Source organism: Mauremys mutica, chromosome 14 (assembly GCF_020497125.1).
Source record: "Mauremys mutica isolate MM-2020 ecotype Southern chromosome 14, ASM2049712v1, whole genome shotgun sequence".
NCBI classification, from domain to species: domain Eukaryota; kingdom Metazoa; phylum Chordata; order Testudines; family Geoemydidae; genus Mauremys; species Mauremys mutica.
In genome coordinates, this window is record NC_059085.1 from 40,967,180 (window position 1) to 40,985,246 (window position 18,067).

The following is an 18,067-nucleotide window of genomic DNA, read 5'->3' on the forward strand; positions in this document are numbered from 1 at the left end:
TTCACACTAAATCTAGAGAGATTCAACTCCATAATCAGCTGTCAGCAGAAATATCAAGTACTAAACAACCATTCGCTGTAATTTTACTCATCTCAGCAAATGAAACTATCAGGACAGGTCTGAAAATTGCCACCTTGACATCTCCTGGCAGCTACCGGCCACACAAATTAATTCTGTCCAGTGCATTGGGTCACAGTTTGTAGCTAAGATACAACAGGTCTTTGGATTTACCCACCAAGTGTGAAACTCACCCATGCTGTGGGGGACACACGCAAGGCCCCAGGTATCACTTATGCCCAGAACAGGGATGTGCAGGCAGATCAATCATGCAGAGGGATGGTCTCCGCTCCCCTCTGGACTACACAGAAAGGGGTTCCATGACAGTCACGAACAGGGCTGTGTGCACTGAGAGAGGCCTCAGGATTTACCGGCCCAGTACCTCACAGAGTGTGCAGAGCAGCAGTTGCCGCTGTTTTAGCCTAAAAGCTTTCCTTTGGGTCCATGAGGAACTGCACTCTATTTGAATCCCTGCTCAGCACCCTGCACAGAGGCCAGCTGTTTGGGCTTTAACCAGGAAGGTTGAATTTCAGCCAGACATTCTCGCTCAGCTCCTAACACTACTCATTTGCCAAATTCCTAAAAGAAAAGTAACCCAGAAACATTGCGACGCAGCTCAGCTTGGTACAGCAGCCAACGGTAACAAAACAAAACACACGAGCTTTAATTTCCACGGGCTGCAGCACACAACCCAATCCCAGCTGCTTGTCAGAACCCCCACATCTGACAAGCAGGTTTTGCTGCTCTCCAGTCTTCAGAGCAATTGGGGAGGAAAAGCAAGGAGCAGGACAAAGCCTATTCGGGTGGAAAATCTTCCATATTGCTATTACTACCTTAAACAAATGTGCATCCAAGAAGACGCAGCCATGAGCGCAGGGCGTGAGGAGGCACAAATGTTTCTAAATATAAAGATGGAATATTTTCCCTCTCTTCTTCGCTCATTTATTCAGATCGGAAGAACAGTGCATCCTCCTCCCCCGATGCTGCACTGCTGGAAGAGAGGCCTTTCTGCTGAGTTATAAAACCCAGACCCTGCTGTTACGGGCTGCATTATAAACATTAAAAGCATTTGCAGGAGCCTTTTGCGAATGCTGCCAATGAAATGTTTACTTCCTGCCTCCCAGCATGGAGACAGGGACACTTGGTCAATGAGGACATATGGTTAAAAGGACTGGCCTGTATAAATTACCTTGATTAACAAGGCAAGAAGCCGTGCAAAGGAAGCCTGGTGCTGATCAAAGGTCTCCTTTTGGCTGACTGGGTTTGCAAACTAGCTGTGCTCCCATAACCCCTTCAGTAGTGCGAGAAAGGACATGCATGCTGGCAGCTACTGCCTTATTGCCATGTGTGCTGGAATGTAGCTGCCTCAGGGGCAATGGGGCCGAGAAGAAACACTTTCCTATCTGGGTTCAGGAGGGCGAGACATTCTTGGACACAGGCTGGGCATTTATATTCGCTTTGGGGTGGCATGACAGGGCCGGAGGGTATTATCAAGAAAGGACAGCCCATCTGCCACAAGTTGAAAAATCATGGGATATACTGGTACTGATGCCTCCTATGTTCTGCCTGCTATTAAGTCCCCCAACCCCAATTTTGGCAGCTGTGGTCTTCAGTGTGGGTATCTAATAGATTGAGACATGACCCGTTAAGGGCCAGTGAACTCCCAGATGCTGGTTGTTACTGGCACGAGGCAGAAAAAGACCATTTATGAGACACTGGCCAGCTGGCCAACAGCCACTGATGATACTCTATTTAATGATAACACACTGGAATTTATCAGACACCGTCAGCAAACTTTGGTCCTGGAATCCTACGGCTCCAGGCCCAGCAAACCTGGGCTCAGAAAAACACATCATTAATTTACAGAAAACAACACAGGAGCTGCCAGACCGTCAGACCCCGTGTCCCAGCCACTCCGGTATCCTGTCTCCAACAGTGGCCAGTCCCACACACTTCAGAGGGAGGTGGAAAAAACGCTCCAGTCGACAATTATGGGATAACCTGCCTGTGGGAGAGGTCTCTTCTGAACTCAGGGCTGAGAGTGGCTGGCATATGCTCTGAGATTTTATCTCCAATCTTTTATCTACCTATTTTAGGTCCTTATCTGAGCCCCATTACTGTAATATCTGAGCACCTCACAATCTGTAATGTATTTCAACTGAACACCCCAGGGCGGCGCTATTATCCCCACTGTACAAATGGGGAACTCACGCACACAGAGTCTAAGTGACCTGCCCAAGGCTAGACAGGCAGAGCAGGGAATTAACCCGGGTCTCCCAAGTTCTAGGCTAGGGCCCTAGCCAGCGGGCTACCCTTCCTCCGACTGCCCCAGCTCACCCAGAGGAGCCTCTTACCTGTTTGGAGTAGCCACCATAGATGATTATATTGCCCTCTGGAGTGGTAGCCATTTGGCAGCCAGACCTTGGAGCAGGGCCAGTCCCTGATGGAGACAGCTTGGTCCATGTGAAAGTGTCCAGGTTGAAGGCATACACATCGTTGTAATACACGTAGTCTCTAGTTAGGGCACACAGAGACTGTCATTTAGCACAGGGTAAAATGTCACCTCAGGGACGCAATGGGGACGCTCTGAAGAGGTGGACAAGTAATTTAGCCCCTTGTGGGCCACACCTTTTAAAAGCAGGTTCATTTCCTCTGCAGCCGATGAATTTATGACATGACGTACAGTGTAAAATTTGAATTTGCTAGGGCAAAAATTACAAGTGCGCAGCACCAATGTACAGGTGGCAAAAACCTCTTCCAGATTCTCTGCTCTGTATTAACCATGACTTCCAAACAAGTCCCAGCAACTCCAGGCAAACAGTAGAATCCCACTGGGCAACAAAAGAGCTAACACATTAAGATTAACTACTTTTTTTAAGATCACCTGAGCCAATTAAAAAAAAAAAAAGAGTAACACTCAAAACACCCTATTCTTCATTTACTTTATCTAGCTGATCAAAGAGGAGGTTGATCATAGTCTATAAGTACCTGCTTGGGGAGAAGATTTCTGATGGTAAAGGGCTCTGTAATTTAGCAGGCAAAGGCATAACAAGATCCAGCAGCTGAAAGCTGAAGCTTGACACATGGAAATATGGTCTTAATCTTTAACAGTGACGGTAACTAACCAATGAAATAATTGACCGCGGAATGCGATGGACTCTCGATCACGAGATCTTCAAAACAGGACTGGATGGCTAAAAGAGATGTTCTAGCTCAACTACAAACTGTTGGGCTTGATACAGGAATGAAGAAGGGAAATTCTCTGGCCTGTGTCATGCTGGAGGTCAGACTAGGTGATTGTCATGATGCCTTCTGACCTTAAAATCTATGAATCCTGGAGCAACCAACCTGGCACTCTCATGGAATCCTCCAAAGACGATTAACTGTCTCTTGCAGGCTACCATTCGGTGTCCACTTCTTCCCGAGGGCCCCCCTGTTACCCTGAAAAGCAAGCAATTACACTGATCAGTGAGGGTTCCTTTTACTGACTTCAGAGTTCTTCTTATTTAAAGATATTGGCAACAGTTCGCTGAGCTCATTCAGCTTCTTTTCTAACAGCAAGGAGAGCGCGGAGAATTTCACTACCTTAATAAAATGTACATTTTCTTGCAAAAATGTGTGTTCTTGCACCATTCAGTGTTTGCATAATAGGTATTTTGCAGTAATCGTTTCGTTCCTCGTGATGAAGTAATCTAGTCTCTGTGCTACCCAAGATCTAGAAGCCTTCTCAGTTATGACTCAAGCAGCTAATTTTCCAGGAGAGTTTAATGAATAGCAGCTAACTCCCACGATTGAGAGAAAGACAGAGAAAACAACATGGTATAACGATCTGAATGCAGGACTGGGAGCCAGGAACCCCAGCATGCCAGTCCTGGTTCTGACACAGACTTCTCTCTGAGATCTTGGGCAAGTCACTTATCCTCTCTGCCTCAATCTATCAGCCTGTACTAAGGATATAATACCTGACTAAGAGGAAAAACAGAGATGCTTACATAGTGTTTTTGTAAATCACTTTGAATTCCTCAGATTAAGGCACTCTAGCAGTGCAAAGAGTTGTTATTATTTTAGACATTAAATAAGCAGGGGGATATAGATGGTCTTTTCAAGCCTTCATGACCTTCCTGCGGCTTCCACTTCCTGGAGCGAGCCCCAAGTCCCCATCTGTCAATGCCCAAAAGCTGTAGGAAGAACCCAGCCAACTGAAAGCAACATTTTCTGAAGAACAACAAAGATCTACCACATTAACAGAAGTGAACCCTTATTTGACTGATAGTCACCTTAGAAATCAGCCTGAACCAACATTCCCAAACTTGGGGGATTCTAGATACAGCTTTGTGCTTGAGGCCCAGCACTAATTCATATGGAAACTTCCAGTTTATTCCCTTGTTTGTTCTTTGCCTCTCTAGGTAAATCCTACAACATATTAATCCCTGCTAAGGCACCAGTCCTGCGAACGCCGTATGTGATTAGCACTACTGAACTCAATGGGACTCCTCAAATACCGTAGATAAAGTTAAGCCATGAGCCTCTTTGCAGGATCATCGCCTAAATGAATACGGAACTGCAAGCCAATTGTTTATCAAGGGTTGAAAGAATCCATTGCTATCCTTCAACTGGCATTATATAGCTATAAAGAGCCAAGGTAGATTTCCACAGATAAGAGTAAATTAGCCCCAAATCCCCCCAAAAATGACAATCTCACACTACTCGGAATAAAAAACCCAATCAGAGGGGTAGCGTGTAGGTAAGAAATGGATTAAAATTGCTCTCATGTATTTTTATTCTAGCAGGAGGAAGTGCAGTTTTCCAGGCTTTTGTTGTTAAAGGCATCTTCCATTTGATCATGCATTAAAATCACTATTTTCTTTCTCTCTGATAAAGAAATTGCCAGTAGATTTCCCCGGAGCATAGTGCCTTTTTATTTTTTTTAAAAAGGGGTTTTAAATCAATGTTTACAATAAAATAAAACCCTGCTTTCAAGGCAATTTTGGTCCCATACATATTCTCTGTCTCTACTGTCAGTGTTTTCTCTGAAGCCAATTGCCATTTCTGAATGGTAAAAAGCTTATTCATTGATTTTCATGACTGTTCTTAATAAACAAGCACACACAACTATGTAATCAACTCCACGTTTTCCAAACAATTAATATTCCAATTGGAGGCCTGACCCAAAACCCAGTGAAGTGAACTGAGACACTCCCACTGACCCTAGCTGTGCTTTGGATCAGAAGATTTTTCTTCCCCTCCCTAAAAATTGCAATTTAGAATGCAAAACAGATGCTAAAATGTGGTTACTGGAATCAGCAGGCACCTTGCTGGAATGGGCCTTAAATGAATGTCTACTCTATAACATTTGATTTAAAACAAAAATCCTCCCAAGATACAATCCTTATTTTAAAAAAATACTTTTATCCTGAAACTTCATGTCAGGCTCCAACTCCCTCCTCCTCCACCTCAAAACAAGGCACTGGAGAAAGCAAAGTATGGGGGAGGGGGGAACGATTCTCTTCCATTTAAATTGCAAAGGGAATCTGCAAAATCAGAGGCAGATCCCAAAGGAGATAGAGAGAACAGCACTGCAGAGAGATTTTCAAATAAATTGGTCCCCAAATGGATTTCTGCATTTATGAGTCAAGATCTCTCCGAGCTAAGATCTCTCCCATGCTCAGCAAGATACAGTATTATTTAACAAGATGGCAAGATTTTACCCCAATGGATCAAAATTTATGAGTTTAAATTGAAAATTTCACCTATCTTTTATACTTTGTAAGGGTTAAATAACACTTTGAATAAGCACAAACACCCGTCTAAACCCTAGACCAATAATGTTCTATAAAACTTCACTGACATAGGGGATCTCTCTATTCTATGGTTTTTTACCTAAGTTTCCCACCACTGTTACCACCAGAGCAGCTCCAAGGCAGGAGCATTAGAGTAGATGAGCCACTGGTGTTTTATCCACTGTGTCATCTAACCCTGCCCAGAATAGGTCTAGACAGGGCAATGTTAAAAACATCAGTTGCTACGGAAATCTTGTCTACACTAGTACCACCATCGCTGGCAGTGGGAATTTTTTGCTAGAAAACTTGGCGCACCATAGCAAGAAAACTCTCTTGTCTGAAGAGTTTATAATCTTAATAAGGCAACACACAAATAAAGAGTGAGAAAATCCCTCTCAGCTCATGATTTACTTTCAGTTTTTAATCCATTTTTATCATAATTTTCAGATAAAACCCTGGAAAGGTTAAAAAAGAAAAAGCTCAGAATCACCTAAAGATGTACCTGTTTATAGAGACAGAAGGTTTAACACGACTCACACCACCAAACAGGAAACTTCATAATCTGGTCAAGCAATCCTGGCAATAATGTAAAATACTGTACCCGCTTCGTGGCCCAGAAACACATTTCAGAGACAGGCTGAGCAAGTCTCTGATTAAAGCTGTGTTTCATGGGGGTTGATATCACAATGCAGCCAGGTGGGAGGGAGTTGTAAATTCTCAATGCTTTTATCAGGAGAACAGGACCTAATTTAGACACAGAAGGGACCATTGTGATCATCTAGTCTGACCTGCTGTACAGCACGAGCCGTAGAACTTCCCCGAAAAATTCCTAGAGCAGATCTTTTAGAAAAGAACATCAGGTCTTGATTTTACAATGGTCAGTGATGGAGAATCCACCATGACCCTTGGTAAATTGTTCCAATGGTTAATTACTCTCACTGTTAAAAATGCACACCTTATTCCCAGTCTGAATGCGTCTCGCTTCAAACTTCCAGCCACTGGATCGTGTTAGACCTTTCTCTGCTAGACTGAAGAGCCCATTATTAAATATTTGTTCCCTGCATATATACTTACAGAGTAATCAAGTGAACCCTTAACTTTCTGTTTGTTAAGCTAAGATGATGGAGCTCTTTGAGTCTGCCACTCTAAGGCATTTCTCTAATCTTTTAATCACTCTCATGGCTCTTCTCGAAACCTTCTCCAGTGTAGCAACATCCTTGGACTCAATGCACCTGAACTAAACACGAGATTCCAGCAGCAGTTGCACCACTGGGGACTGCTCCAGCTTGCTTTGTAAAGGGTGTTAAGCAATCGCTCCTAAAACACTGTCCTGAAATATTTACAGCTTCATATTTCACAAAACTGTCCGAGACGTATCACAGTGCTTGTTAGTGCTCAGGTGCTCCAGTGAAGGGGGTCACAGGGTAGACAGATTTCCATATAGGGAAGTATCAACCTGGCTTTTGGGGGATCATTGGCTCATTTTGGCATGAACTGGGCCACATATAGAGAGCTGTCTGCCTAGAAATGAATGCTTTCTTCAGAAGAAAAGGTGTAAATTGATTAAAACTTTGTTCTGCTGTAAAGTGGTCAACAAATAATGTCTGGATTGGGGCCTCTGGGCACTGCTGTAACACAAACAAATAACAAGGTGGTTTCAACATAGCTGCTGGAATTTTAAAATATGCGTGCAAAATGCAAACAAGTAAAATGGCTGCAATAAATTATACTTTGCCACGTGTCCAGTAGTGACTATCACTCCTTTGATCTGTGTGGTGACACACACAGCAATGGCATTAGGATCATAGGCTCCATTTACCTCTCAGCCTTTGCAAAGCAGTGGGGCTCTGTCTTTTCTTATTTTAAAACTATCAGTATCAATTAGACCACACGTCTCAAGCTTCCTGTGACGTTGCTAAAGGCCCAATAGCACGAACTGCTAGGCTTTAAATCACTAAGCCATCCTTTCTGGCCTAAGCTCCAGGACTGAAATAACTAGATTTCCTAGAAACATAAGTTCAAATCCCAGCAGGATGATCTCAACTGTTCACCCCACACAGATTCACACATTCAAAACCATATGGTTCTTTCTGTGGGGACTTAAAAGACTACGGTCTTGCCTACACTGCCTCTGAGCTAGACGCCCAGACATGTCTTTGAGACACATGCCAGAAAGGGTTAAGCATCCCACAGGATAAGTGACCCAAATTCAACCTTTAGAGACATAGGGTAGATAATGTTTGTGTTTTTACATATATATAGTCAGAAGTTAACAATGTAACCAAACAGTTCCTGTCTATGCTGTATTCAATTAATGAATAAAACTGTAAATACAGTGATATCACTGTATTGATCTCTCTTTGAAGTATATAGCAAATCACCTGCGAAAGGTGGAAAACAGGCAATTGCCTTTTGTTAATCCGTGTAGCTAATTACTGGTGATGCTTAGGAAATAGGTCTACTTCAAAGTCTCGATGATTGCCTATTGTTTGCCTAAGGACTCCGACCTGTCAAGAGAAGGCCTGGAACTGTCTTGGGTCCTGATCCTTTTTATCTCAGATCTACTTAATGCTTTTGCAGGGGAAGCTTGAGTGGTAAGACTGAGATCTCCAGTCCCACCTGGATCACCCTGAATATGAATATTGGACTATGGACTAGTTCTGAAAGAACTCTTTGCAACTACAAAGCTCACCATCTCTACTATAAAACTGATCTCAGAATGGTACTCACGTCCGTCTGTCTGTATACTGATCTTTTAACCAATACTCACTCTCTTTTCTTTTCTAATAAATTTTAGTTTAGTTAATAAGAATTGACTGTAAGCGCGTATTTGGGTAAGAGCTGGAATATTTATTAACCTGGGAGGTAATGTGTCCGATCCTTTGGGATTGGTAGAACTTTCTTATATGATTAATAAGATTTTCAGTAATCCTCATCATATTTGACTTGGGTGGAGGTCTAACCTTCTGGGTAACCAACCAGTAAGGTATCAGAGAAGCAGTTATGAGGCTAACTTTGGTGGATCTAAGTACTGGAATGACAAACCAGGTGGGGATTGTCTGCCCCATTCTTTGCAGTTTGCCCGAATTAAGTATCCTCAGTTTGGCTCCCCTGGGACCTGGGTCACAGTCTTATAATAATATTTGACTCTTATCTAGTGCATTTCATCCATAGATCTCAAAATGCATTGCAGAGGACATCAGTATCATTAGCCCCATTTTACTGCTGGGGAAACTGAGGCACAGAAGAGCGGGTAATGGTGTTACCATGTAACCTTGACTAAAATTTCATCTCCTTCGCCACTGGTGGCTAAATTTACCATGCATCAGTCTCCACCCCAGAGGTGGTTGCATTTGTTAGTGCTGCACGTATATCGTAGTATGTGAAGGGCTTTGGGATTATTTGTTACGATTTGTATTATAGTAGCACTTAGAGTCTAAGAGCAGAGACAGGGGCCCCACTGTGCTAGGCGCTGTACCTACACATAGTGAGAGACCGTCGCTGCCTCAAAAAGCTTGCGGTCTAAATAGACAACACAATACAAGAGGGGAGACAGGAAGTATTATCCACATTTTCCACATGGGAAACTGACACACGGATTGAGAGACAGATGAAGTCTGTGTAATCATTACACTTTATTTGCTCAGAAGTAAATATTCCAGTTTGAAATGTCATGGAAGCTTTGAAATAAATAACATAAGAAATTATTTAGGACTCTAAACACAAATCCCACACACACTCTTATTATTCACATGACAGTTGCATTTAGAGACCTAAATTAAATTCACGGCCCCATCATGCTAGAGACAGTCCCTGCCGCAAAGACAGGACAGACAGAAAGTTAAAGAAAAATAGCAGCATTATCTCCATTTTACAGATAGGGAACTGAAGTACAAAGAGACTGAGTGACATACCCAGGGTCAGACAGGAAGTTTGTGGCATAGCCAGGAATTGAACTCAAGACTCTAGCGCCCCAGGAGCCTTATACAAAAGGCCATTATTGGAAGGGCTGAAAGGGGTAGAAATCAGGTGCTCCAAGATGGTTCTAGGAAGCCACGCAGTCCAACAAACACTGACTGCACCTCGTACACGATGGACAGAACTGTCAAGTGTGCGCTCGCATCACCTGAAACCACTCCACATTTCAAAGCCCACAGCAGGGTAATCCCAATAAATCAATTTTTGGCACAGTTTGGAAATTGTCCATTTTCCCAGCCATTTCTTTGTTTTTGTTTTAAGATGAACACAGGCAAAGGCTGGAGAAACAGCTGTTTAGATCAGGGGTGGTTTGTTGCTCAATGCTTTTCCACAGCAGTTCTCTCGCCACACCACCTGCTATCCCCGTGGCACAGATTAATCAAATCAACAGTGTTAAGGTGCTAGAAGAAGGCAAACTTGTAATCTCCCATACACTCGGCTCTGCTGTTTCACTGGATAAATTTGCCCACTGCATTCATTCATCTCCATGCAGGCTATACAGTGTGTGTGTTAAGCTGATGTTGCACCTGCTAACTGAAGCCTCAGAACGCGAGAGTGGCTAATGCAACATGACTCCAACGTAGCCGCACAGGTCCAGCAACTCCACAATCACCACACTCGTTCATGTTTTTGACATGGAACTCCAGCAGGTATGCAGAGTACCTGAAAACAGACTTACACTGGCTTCTAGTAACAATGGATTGGTTATGCCTGGCGTCACCCATCCCCATTGGAGCAATAATCCCAACAGGTAGCCAGCATCTAGGCCTCTGTCTGGCAACCACTTAAGCAGGTGTGCAACTTTATTCACAGCAGCATTCCCATAAACTTCAGTGGAAATAGTCTCATGAATAAAGCTACACACATGCAGGATCGGGGCCTAAGAGAGCAGACAAAAGTTCCAAATAAAGCAAGTGCAACATGTTTCACGCCTTTGACAAAAACGTAATACAGCAGATTTGATCTGCTTTGTCCGTCCTTCCCCCCTTCCCCTGCAGACTGTAATCAAGATGCCACATGAAACAGCACAAAGACGGCAGAAACTTGATTTCTGCACTCGGTCAGGTTAGCATTAAAACAAAGATGTCTCCTCCCCCCCCAGCCTCCTCCGCGAAATCTCTCATTAACACAGATCTTGGACCTCTTCCCAAAGAGGAGGCGGAGATGCACTTTGTTTTTATTTTAACATCAGGAGCATAGCACATGTGCTATCATGAAATGCAGACCAGACTGGTGTCCAGCAAGCGAGTTGCCTGCAAAACAAGGGGACAAATGGACACAGGGTTGCAAGCCATGTGGCCATGGTGACATAAGATCCCAGGGAAAAGTGAAAAGTTTCAGGGCTTGTTAAATGTTAATAGGATGAATGATTATCCACATGCACAGAAACAGGAACACTGGTTTAATTATGAAATAGTTACATCTCTCGTTATAATCATATACTTGAGGGCAACAAAATGTAATCACAACTACGTGAACTGCAGCCAGGCATCACCACAAGCAACAAACAAGAGGAAGTGCAACGCACAGCTAACCTGTGGCACTCATTGCCATGGGATGGTGTGATGGCCCAAAGTACAACTGGGTTCTAAAGAGAACTGGACAAGTTCATGGAGGACAGGTTCATCAATAGCTATTAGCTATGACGGCCAGGGACGCAAGCCCATACTTGGGGTGATCACTCCAAATGTCCCTGCTCTGTACACTCCCCCTGAAGCACGAGTACAGCCCACAGAGAGAGGAAACTGGGCAAGACCTCAGCTATTCCACCACTGGGCCTCTCTGGGACAGTGAGTCCTAACTGGGTGCAAGAGCTTTGCTCTGCAGCCAGATATTTAAACATGTTTTTAAACCAGAATGAAGAGGTAGGGTTGAGTCCCTTCAGTTCCCCTCTGGCATAGTCATGTGGCTAAGCAAGGAGGTCTGCTCCTCCCAGTGCTGTACCATCCCTCCAAGCAAACTCAAAACCAAGACACGGCCTCTCCAAGAGCCTAGATGGATGGAGCAATGAAAGGGAATTGCATTAAAATGTGCTGGCTGTTGCTGTCCAGAGCGGGAGGGGAGAATAAGCCACACGACACAGTGCTGGTCATGGCAGAAAACGACAATGCAGAAAAACAGCTGTGCTGCAGAACTTGTTCGATTACAAAGGCTACAGTTTCTCCCACTGAGAGCAGATCTCTTATTTTCTGCTGATTCCTAGATGCAGGCCCCCTGGGAGTCACAGAGCATCTCCACCTTTTCTAGCACATGCACCATGAGAAATAATCAGAGCCCACAAAGATAGACCTGAAGACAGCCAGAAAATCACGCAGCCACACAAGGGACCAAACTGGGCCTGAGCAAACGCAGCTCCCACTGAAGTCAACAGGGTTAATTTCAGAACATCTCACTTACTTGATTTGCTCCCAAGTCTTGGTGGCCAAATGCAGGACCCAGAGATCCTTGTAGTGGTAAAACTGCTCTCCGTCAGGAGAGGCAAACTCTCCACCGAATACCCATAGCTGTCCACCACCCTGGGGCACCACTGCAACCTGCCGGGAGAGAGAGAAAGAACGTCATATAGCCTTTAAAAAGTCAGGGGCTCAGGAATTTAGTCAGTCAAACATGCAGCTGCTTCTGGAATATGACAGACAAATAGCAGCAACTGTTGCGGCATTGCTTGGCTACGGTAGCTCTTAAGGGATGGAAAGACGAGATATCTGGAGATTAAATTCAAAATTGCTTATTGTCTACGGTGGATTTCTGGTGCATCCTTCGCTGTAGCATCGTGCTGCCAGGTCTGTTAATCTGGCTCACACTGGGAAAATTCATTAGGATTTATCTTTCAAAAGAAATGTTTAAAGTCTCTCCCACCAGCAAGAGGGAAAGCTCTCTAGACTATCATGCCAAAGACTGGGGTCTGGCAGCAACTCTCCAGTCATTCAGCTCTAGCCATGCATCCCATAGATGACACACTGGCTATCTGGGGAAGACACAGTGGCATACAGAAAGGGGGGAGTTCCTGCCTTCTTACATGTAGATAATGTGCCACAAAAGAGCAGGCAACCTCATGAGAGGAACAACCATTACAGGAAACATGGTCCAGCAGCTTGAGAATCAGCCTATGACTTGGGAGACCCAGGCTCACTTCCTTGTTCTGGGTCTCCCAAGATTTGGGTAAGAGCCTAATTTATACTCGCAGAGAGATAATGCATATGAAAATCATGGATTTGCAGGAAAGTATGTTGCAATGTAGATACCTAACTGGCTATCTGCTTGTGCAAACACATGATTTCCACGGGGATTTGGTATTTGCAAACAGAAGTTGGGCAAGTACAAAGGCAGGTATGTCATTGTGTGCACCCCTTTGAAGATATGGCTCCAAATCAATTACAAAGCCAAGATCCCAGCTTCACAAATACTTGGTAGCAAAGCATTTTGACAGTAAGGTGGAACAGCAGGATGTCATGCCAAGGGGAGATTCTGTGTCAGAGGCTAAAGCTAACAAACCAGGCTGCAGATATGCACAGATGATCCAGAGACGTACTTCTGTTTACTCTAACTGCTAGCTAATGAGGGACATGCTTTACAAACAAAGTTGCAGTGAAGGCAAAAGACTAGTCAGTTAACTTTGCTGAATTTTCTCCCTGTAACAGTAATTAAATATCAAACAGAAAATACTCCGCAAAGCGCTCCAGGTAAAATTAAAACAAAAAATGACGAGCAGTTAGTTGTCTGTTGCAATTCCCTGGTAGGCAGCCTGGTAGTAAGATTTAATTGTTAGAGTGCCACCTGCTGGACACTGTCACTTCAAACAGCCAGGATTAGCAGTGCTTGCATGAGCAAAAAGGATCTCCTTTTAACAAAAGAAAACCATAACTTCTGGCAATTTAATGCATTCGTTCTAGGACATCATATTCCAGGCCTATTTAAAATTATTATTTGAAGTTACTTTCCCAGACTTATCTTATGGTTTATCAAAAATGCAGCAGCTAGTAACTATGATTAATACCACGCACATGAACGATGCATTAATTCAATCCTAGCCCATTCGGAAACGTAAATGCTTTGCCTGCCTGTGTCTGATTAACAATTTTATGTACTCAGTTAATACTTGTCACATTTACCATCTGGAATATACAACCCTAAATACTCCAATACCTTACCTATACGTTTCACTCAACATTTTAAGATTTTTCTTAGGAGATTTTAAAGTTGTGTAAATATAATTCACTACAAACAGCTTTCATAGAATCATAGAATCTCAGGGTTGGAAGGGACCTCAGGAGGTCATCTAGTCCAACCCCCTGTCTAGTGTAAAGATTCTGGGCAAACAAAGGGCCCGATCCTGCAAGCACTTATTACCATGAGTAGTCCCTTTGCAGTTACCGGGACGACTCACCGTAGTAAGTACTACCACACTTAGGAGTGAGCATTTGCAGATAGGACCATTAAATGTGAAAGGAAACTTCCAAGAAACCTAACGACTGATATGAATCTTTCTTCTAGGGTCACCCATCCATCTTTGATACTTCTGCCTACAGAAAATGCTAGGGTACTCATCACAGTGCAAAATGGGGAATGAATCAGTGTTTTAGAACCCTATTTCCTCGCAGCTCTTTGCCCTGATGGTGTAATTCATCACAAACTCTTGAGGCAAGGATCAAGTCTACCTCTATATTAGTACCACAACCAGCACAAAGGATTGGAGCCTTTGGGCACTACGGTAATATAAATATTAAATACCGTAATAAGAATTTAACAAGCTATGCAAAGTTGGACTAAGTCAAGACTTGAATAAGGAACCTAGGCACTGCGGGAAACAGAGTTGCCAATGCAGCAAGTGGAGCTGTTCCTTCAGAATCAGTAGCTGAGTCTGCTGTGAAACCGAACAGAAATTTGACAATAGTTTAGGCTGCTGGCCTGCTGAGACCACAGCCTGTCATGCTGACCAATCTTGCCTCATGGTTTCCTTGTATTCTCCCCTAGGTCAGTGTGTCTCCATCTGTTGTCTCTTCTCTCATGCTCAGATTCTAAGCATTTGGGGACAGGGGCTATCTTTTTCTTCTGTGTTTGCATAGCACCTAGCACCAAAGGCTTCTGGTCCATGACTGGAGTCCTAGGTGATTCTATACTACAAATAATACCTGGTCCAACACGCCAGCATGATGCCAGTGGTACTGTGCTGCTGTCTTTCTCCTCCCTTGGTTTTCACACCTCAACTGCTAGAACAGGGCCTCATCCTCCCTGATTGAACTAACCTCGTAATCTCTAGCTTGCTTCTTGCTGTCATATATATATATATATATATATATATATATATATATATATATATATATATATATATATATACACACACACCTGCCCCTGGAAATTTCCACTACTTGCATCCGACGAAGTGGGTATTCACCCACAAAAGCTCATGCTGCAAAACGTCTGTTAGTCTATAAGGTGCCATAGGATTCTTTGCTGCTTTTACAGATCCAGACTAACACGGCTACCCCTCTGATATCTTTCAGATGAGACACACAGCCAAGGTCCTGACCTCTTGTGGCAATCAGAAATCCCTTGTTGGTTTGGGTTGGTTTGTTTTGATAAATCAAGTATTTACCCTGGTGTCCTGCCCACATTTCATACAGAGTTACACTGCTCCGGTCTGAATTCCATATTGTTTTCACTTCCTGTCCTGAACTGCTCTGCGCATGTGAAAAACTGTCCCATCATAGCAGTGGATGCATTTCAGTGACATTGCAGACCTTTTACCTAGCTTGAAAAGCACTTTGAGATCCAGCTGAAGGGCGCTACAGAAGTGCAAGGTTTTATTAAGCAACTTTGGGGGCTTTAAACCAACCAAGTAGTATTCATTTAAAAGCCCCTTCCCTAAGACCACTTATGCGGTATCAGAGTGTCAGGGTGATTCTGTCTTTACCAACAGGCGGAAGAGAACATCAGAGGAGGCTGGGTTAGAAGAGAAAAAGTCTATTACTTTTCTAATCGCTATAAAAAAAAAACCCCCAACCCATGCTAATCGTCCCACACCTACGCCCCCAGTTCTCCACTGTGAACCACATCAGCAGCCCCCTACTGAAATTAGTGGGGGTGGGTCTGTGAAGAGGTTACTCAGGCAGCACAAGCAGTGTAAAATGAGTTGGGAGAGGGCTCAGCCTAGTTCCCAGGGCACAGCTGTTTGCATAATAAAAACCACCTCCACAACTGGCACTGACAAGCAACCATATTGGCAAATGCACCAGAGGAGAGAAAGACCGAACTGCTCCCTCACCTAACTTGATCTGGTAACCCAGAGGTGAAGGGCTGCACATCCTCGAAGAAGCCTGCTCTGTGCAGTATCTCAGAAATTACAGAATAATTTCCTCTGCATATGCATCAGTTGCCTCTGCGGAATATGGGCAAATTGTTTGTGACAGACATGGCAGCTTCCTGCCATATCCTTGGGAGACTTTACTGAATTTACTTTAAGTATCTTTGGGGTCCACTGTATTAATTGCACGGTTTATGTTCAACTGTGTCCTACTCCATGGGGGAGGGCTGCCACAGCTCCTCCAGGAACCAAAACCATGGGTGGTGCTGAAGGCAAGTCACCGAGATTGTAACCCCCAGAGAGATATCCTGTCCTGGGAAGCCTCGCGTGTACTCATTCCAACTGGAGTCTCCAGAGACCAAGAGACAAAGAAAGAATTTTTGGATAAACAGCCTGTGCTTAAACTGACTTGGGGCTCTTCTTCCTGATCCAGCAAACACACACGGGACTTTCTGCCCCAGGGGGCCACAACTCTTGCGGAAGGGCTGGAAAGACTTTGCTGTTACTGTAGCATTAGAAGGAGCTGTGTGGTCACTTGTAAACTGCAAGCAATACACTGGTCCTAGCCCTCGGAGACAAAGCAAGGACTGGCGATTTTCAGCAGTCTGGCTTGCTGGGAATATCACAGTGACAGGCAGGGAGCTGTACCGCCTTAAAACCCCCTGGTCAGGAGGGAGAGAGACGTGGGTCTCTGCCCCAGAGAGGTGACAATCACCATCACCAGGCCGGTCAGGTGGTCAGTAGTATATTGCGACTGCTATACTCTTATTATTCAAGCACAGAATTTTTAGCCATAGAGATTCTATGGCACAGTTTGATTCATTTAAGTCTCAGTGAAGGATCAACCCTCTAATTTCTCAGCACAACGAGCCACAGCTTGATCACAACGTTGGCATCCCATTGTGACTAGGATACTAAGAAGTCGTAACCCCTTGGAAACACAGCTGTCTATTACCATAGCATCTTGAAATACAACGTCAGAGTAATTCTAAGTGCTCTTCCGTTGCCTGGGAGGCCAAGTGCTTTACCTGATGTGCACAGCGCCTGGGAGGAGGATTTGGGATATCTACTTTACTCCAGCTGTTCTTCCGGATGTTGTAAATGTACAGCTCATTATACAGGAATGTCTGTGGGAGGGAAAAGGAAAATGGGTATCACCAGAGCTCGCCATTTAACTTTACCTAACAGAAACCTGCCTCTACCAGGCACTGAAGGAAGTGCAACAGTCCTTTTCTATTAAGGAAGAACAAGCCAAGGCCAGCCTGCTGGGTCCATGGCATCACTCTGCTCTCATGCTAGGGGATCAGACTGCCATAGGCAGGATTGGGTTTATGGCTTGCGGGGCCCTATGCAAAGCAATACGCGTATGGAACCATCCTGTTCCCATCCCATTTGTGAGAGGGTCCACCCACCATCTCCCTGCCTGCAGTCACCTCAGACCGCAAAGAGCCTCCACCAGCTGTCTGAGGCTCTGTTGTCACTGCTGACCTACACACAGCTTACATGGGCCAAGAAGCCAGGAGGTGCGGATAAGGATCAGCTTTCTAAGCCAAGGATACTACTTAGGGAAGTCAGTCTGCAGCGCAACCTGCTGAGGCCTGGGTAAAATGATACCACTGTGGGGAAAATCAGGGATGGCTCCTGGCTAGTGGATTGGATGCATGTTTGAGATGTGAAGCTCCTGAAAAATGGAGCCCAACATAGCTGCACAGCCTAAGGCTGCCCATGATAAGGGGTCAACAAACATGGGGACAAGGGTGATCCAGTGGGTATATCCACTTGGACTTCCAGCAAGCTTTTGACAAGGTGCCTCACCAAAGGCTCTTATGCAAAGTAAGCAGTCCTGGGATAAGAAAGAAGGTTCTCCCATGGATCTGTAACCAGTTAAAAGATAGAAAACAAAGGGGAGAAATAAATGGTCAGTTTTCAGAATGGAGAGAGGTAAGTAGTG

The 18,067-nt window shown here is 44.3% G+C and overlaps 1 protein-coding gene across 8 annotated transcripts in view; it reads right to left on the reverse strand.

Moving 5' to 3' along the window:
• KLHDC4 (kelch domain containing 4) overlaps positions 1 to 18,067 on the reverse strand; it is an 80,265-nt gene that overhangs the window by 19,621 nt on the left and 42,577 nt on the right. For all 8 annotated transcript variants that reach the window (XM_044986903.1, XM_044986905.1, XM_044986904.1 and 5 more), the window contains 4 exons: positions 17,145 to 17,243; positions 12,213 to 12,349; positions 3,406 to 3,498; positions 2,412 to 2,571 (listed from right to left, as the gene is read on the reverse strand). In XM_044986903.1, coding sequence (XP_044842838.1) covers positions 2,412 to 2,571; positions 3,406 to 3,461 — 216 coding nt within the window. In that variant the 5' untranslated portion in view covers positions 3,462 to 3,498; positions 12,213 to 12,349; positions 17,145 to 17,243. The remainder of the gene's footprint in view (positions 1 to 2,411; positions 2,572 to 3,405; positions 3,499 to 12,212; positions 12,350 to 17,144; positions 17,244 to 18,067) is intronic.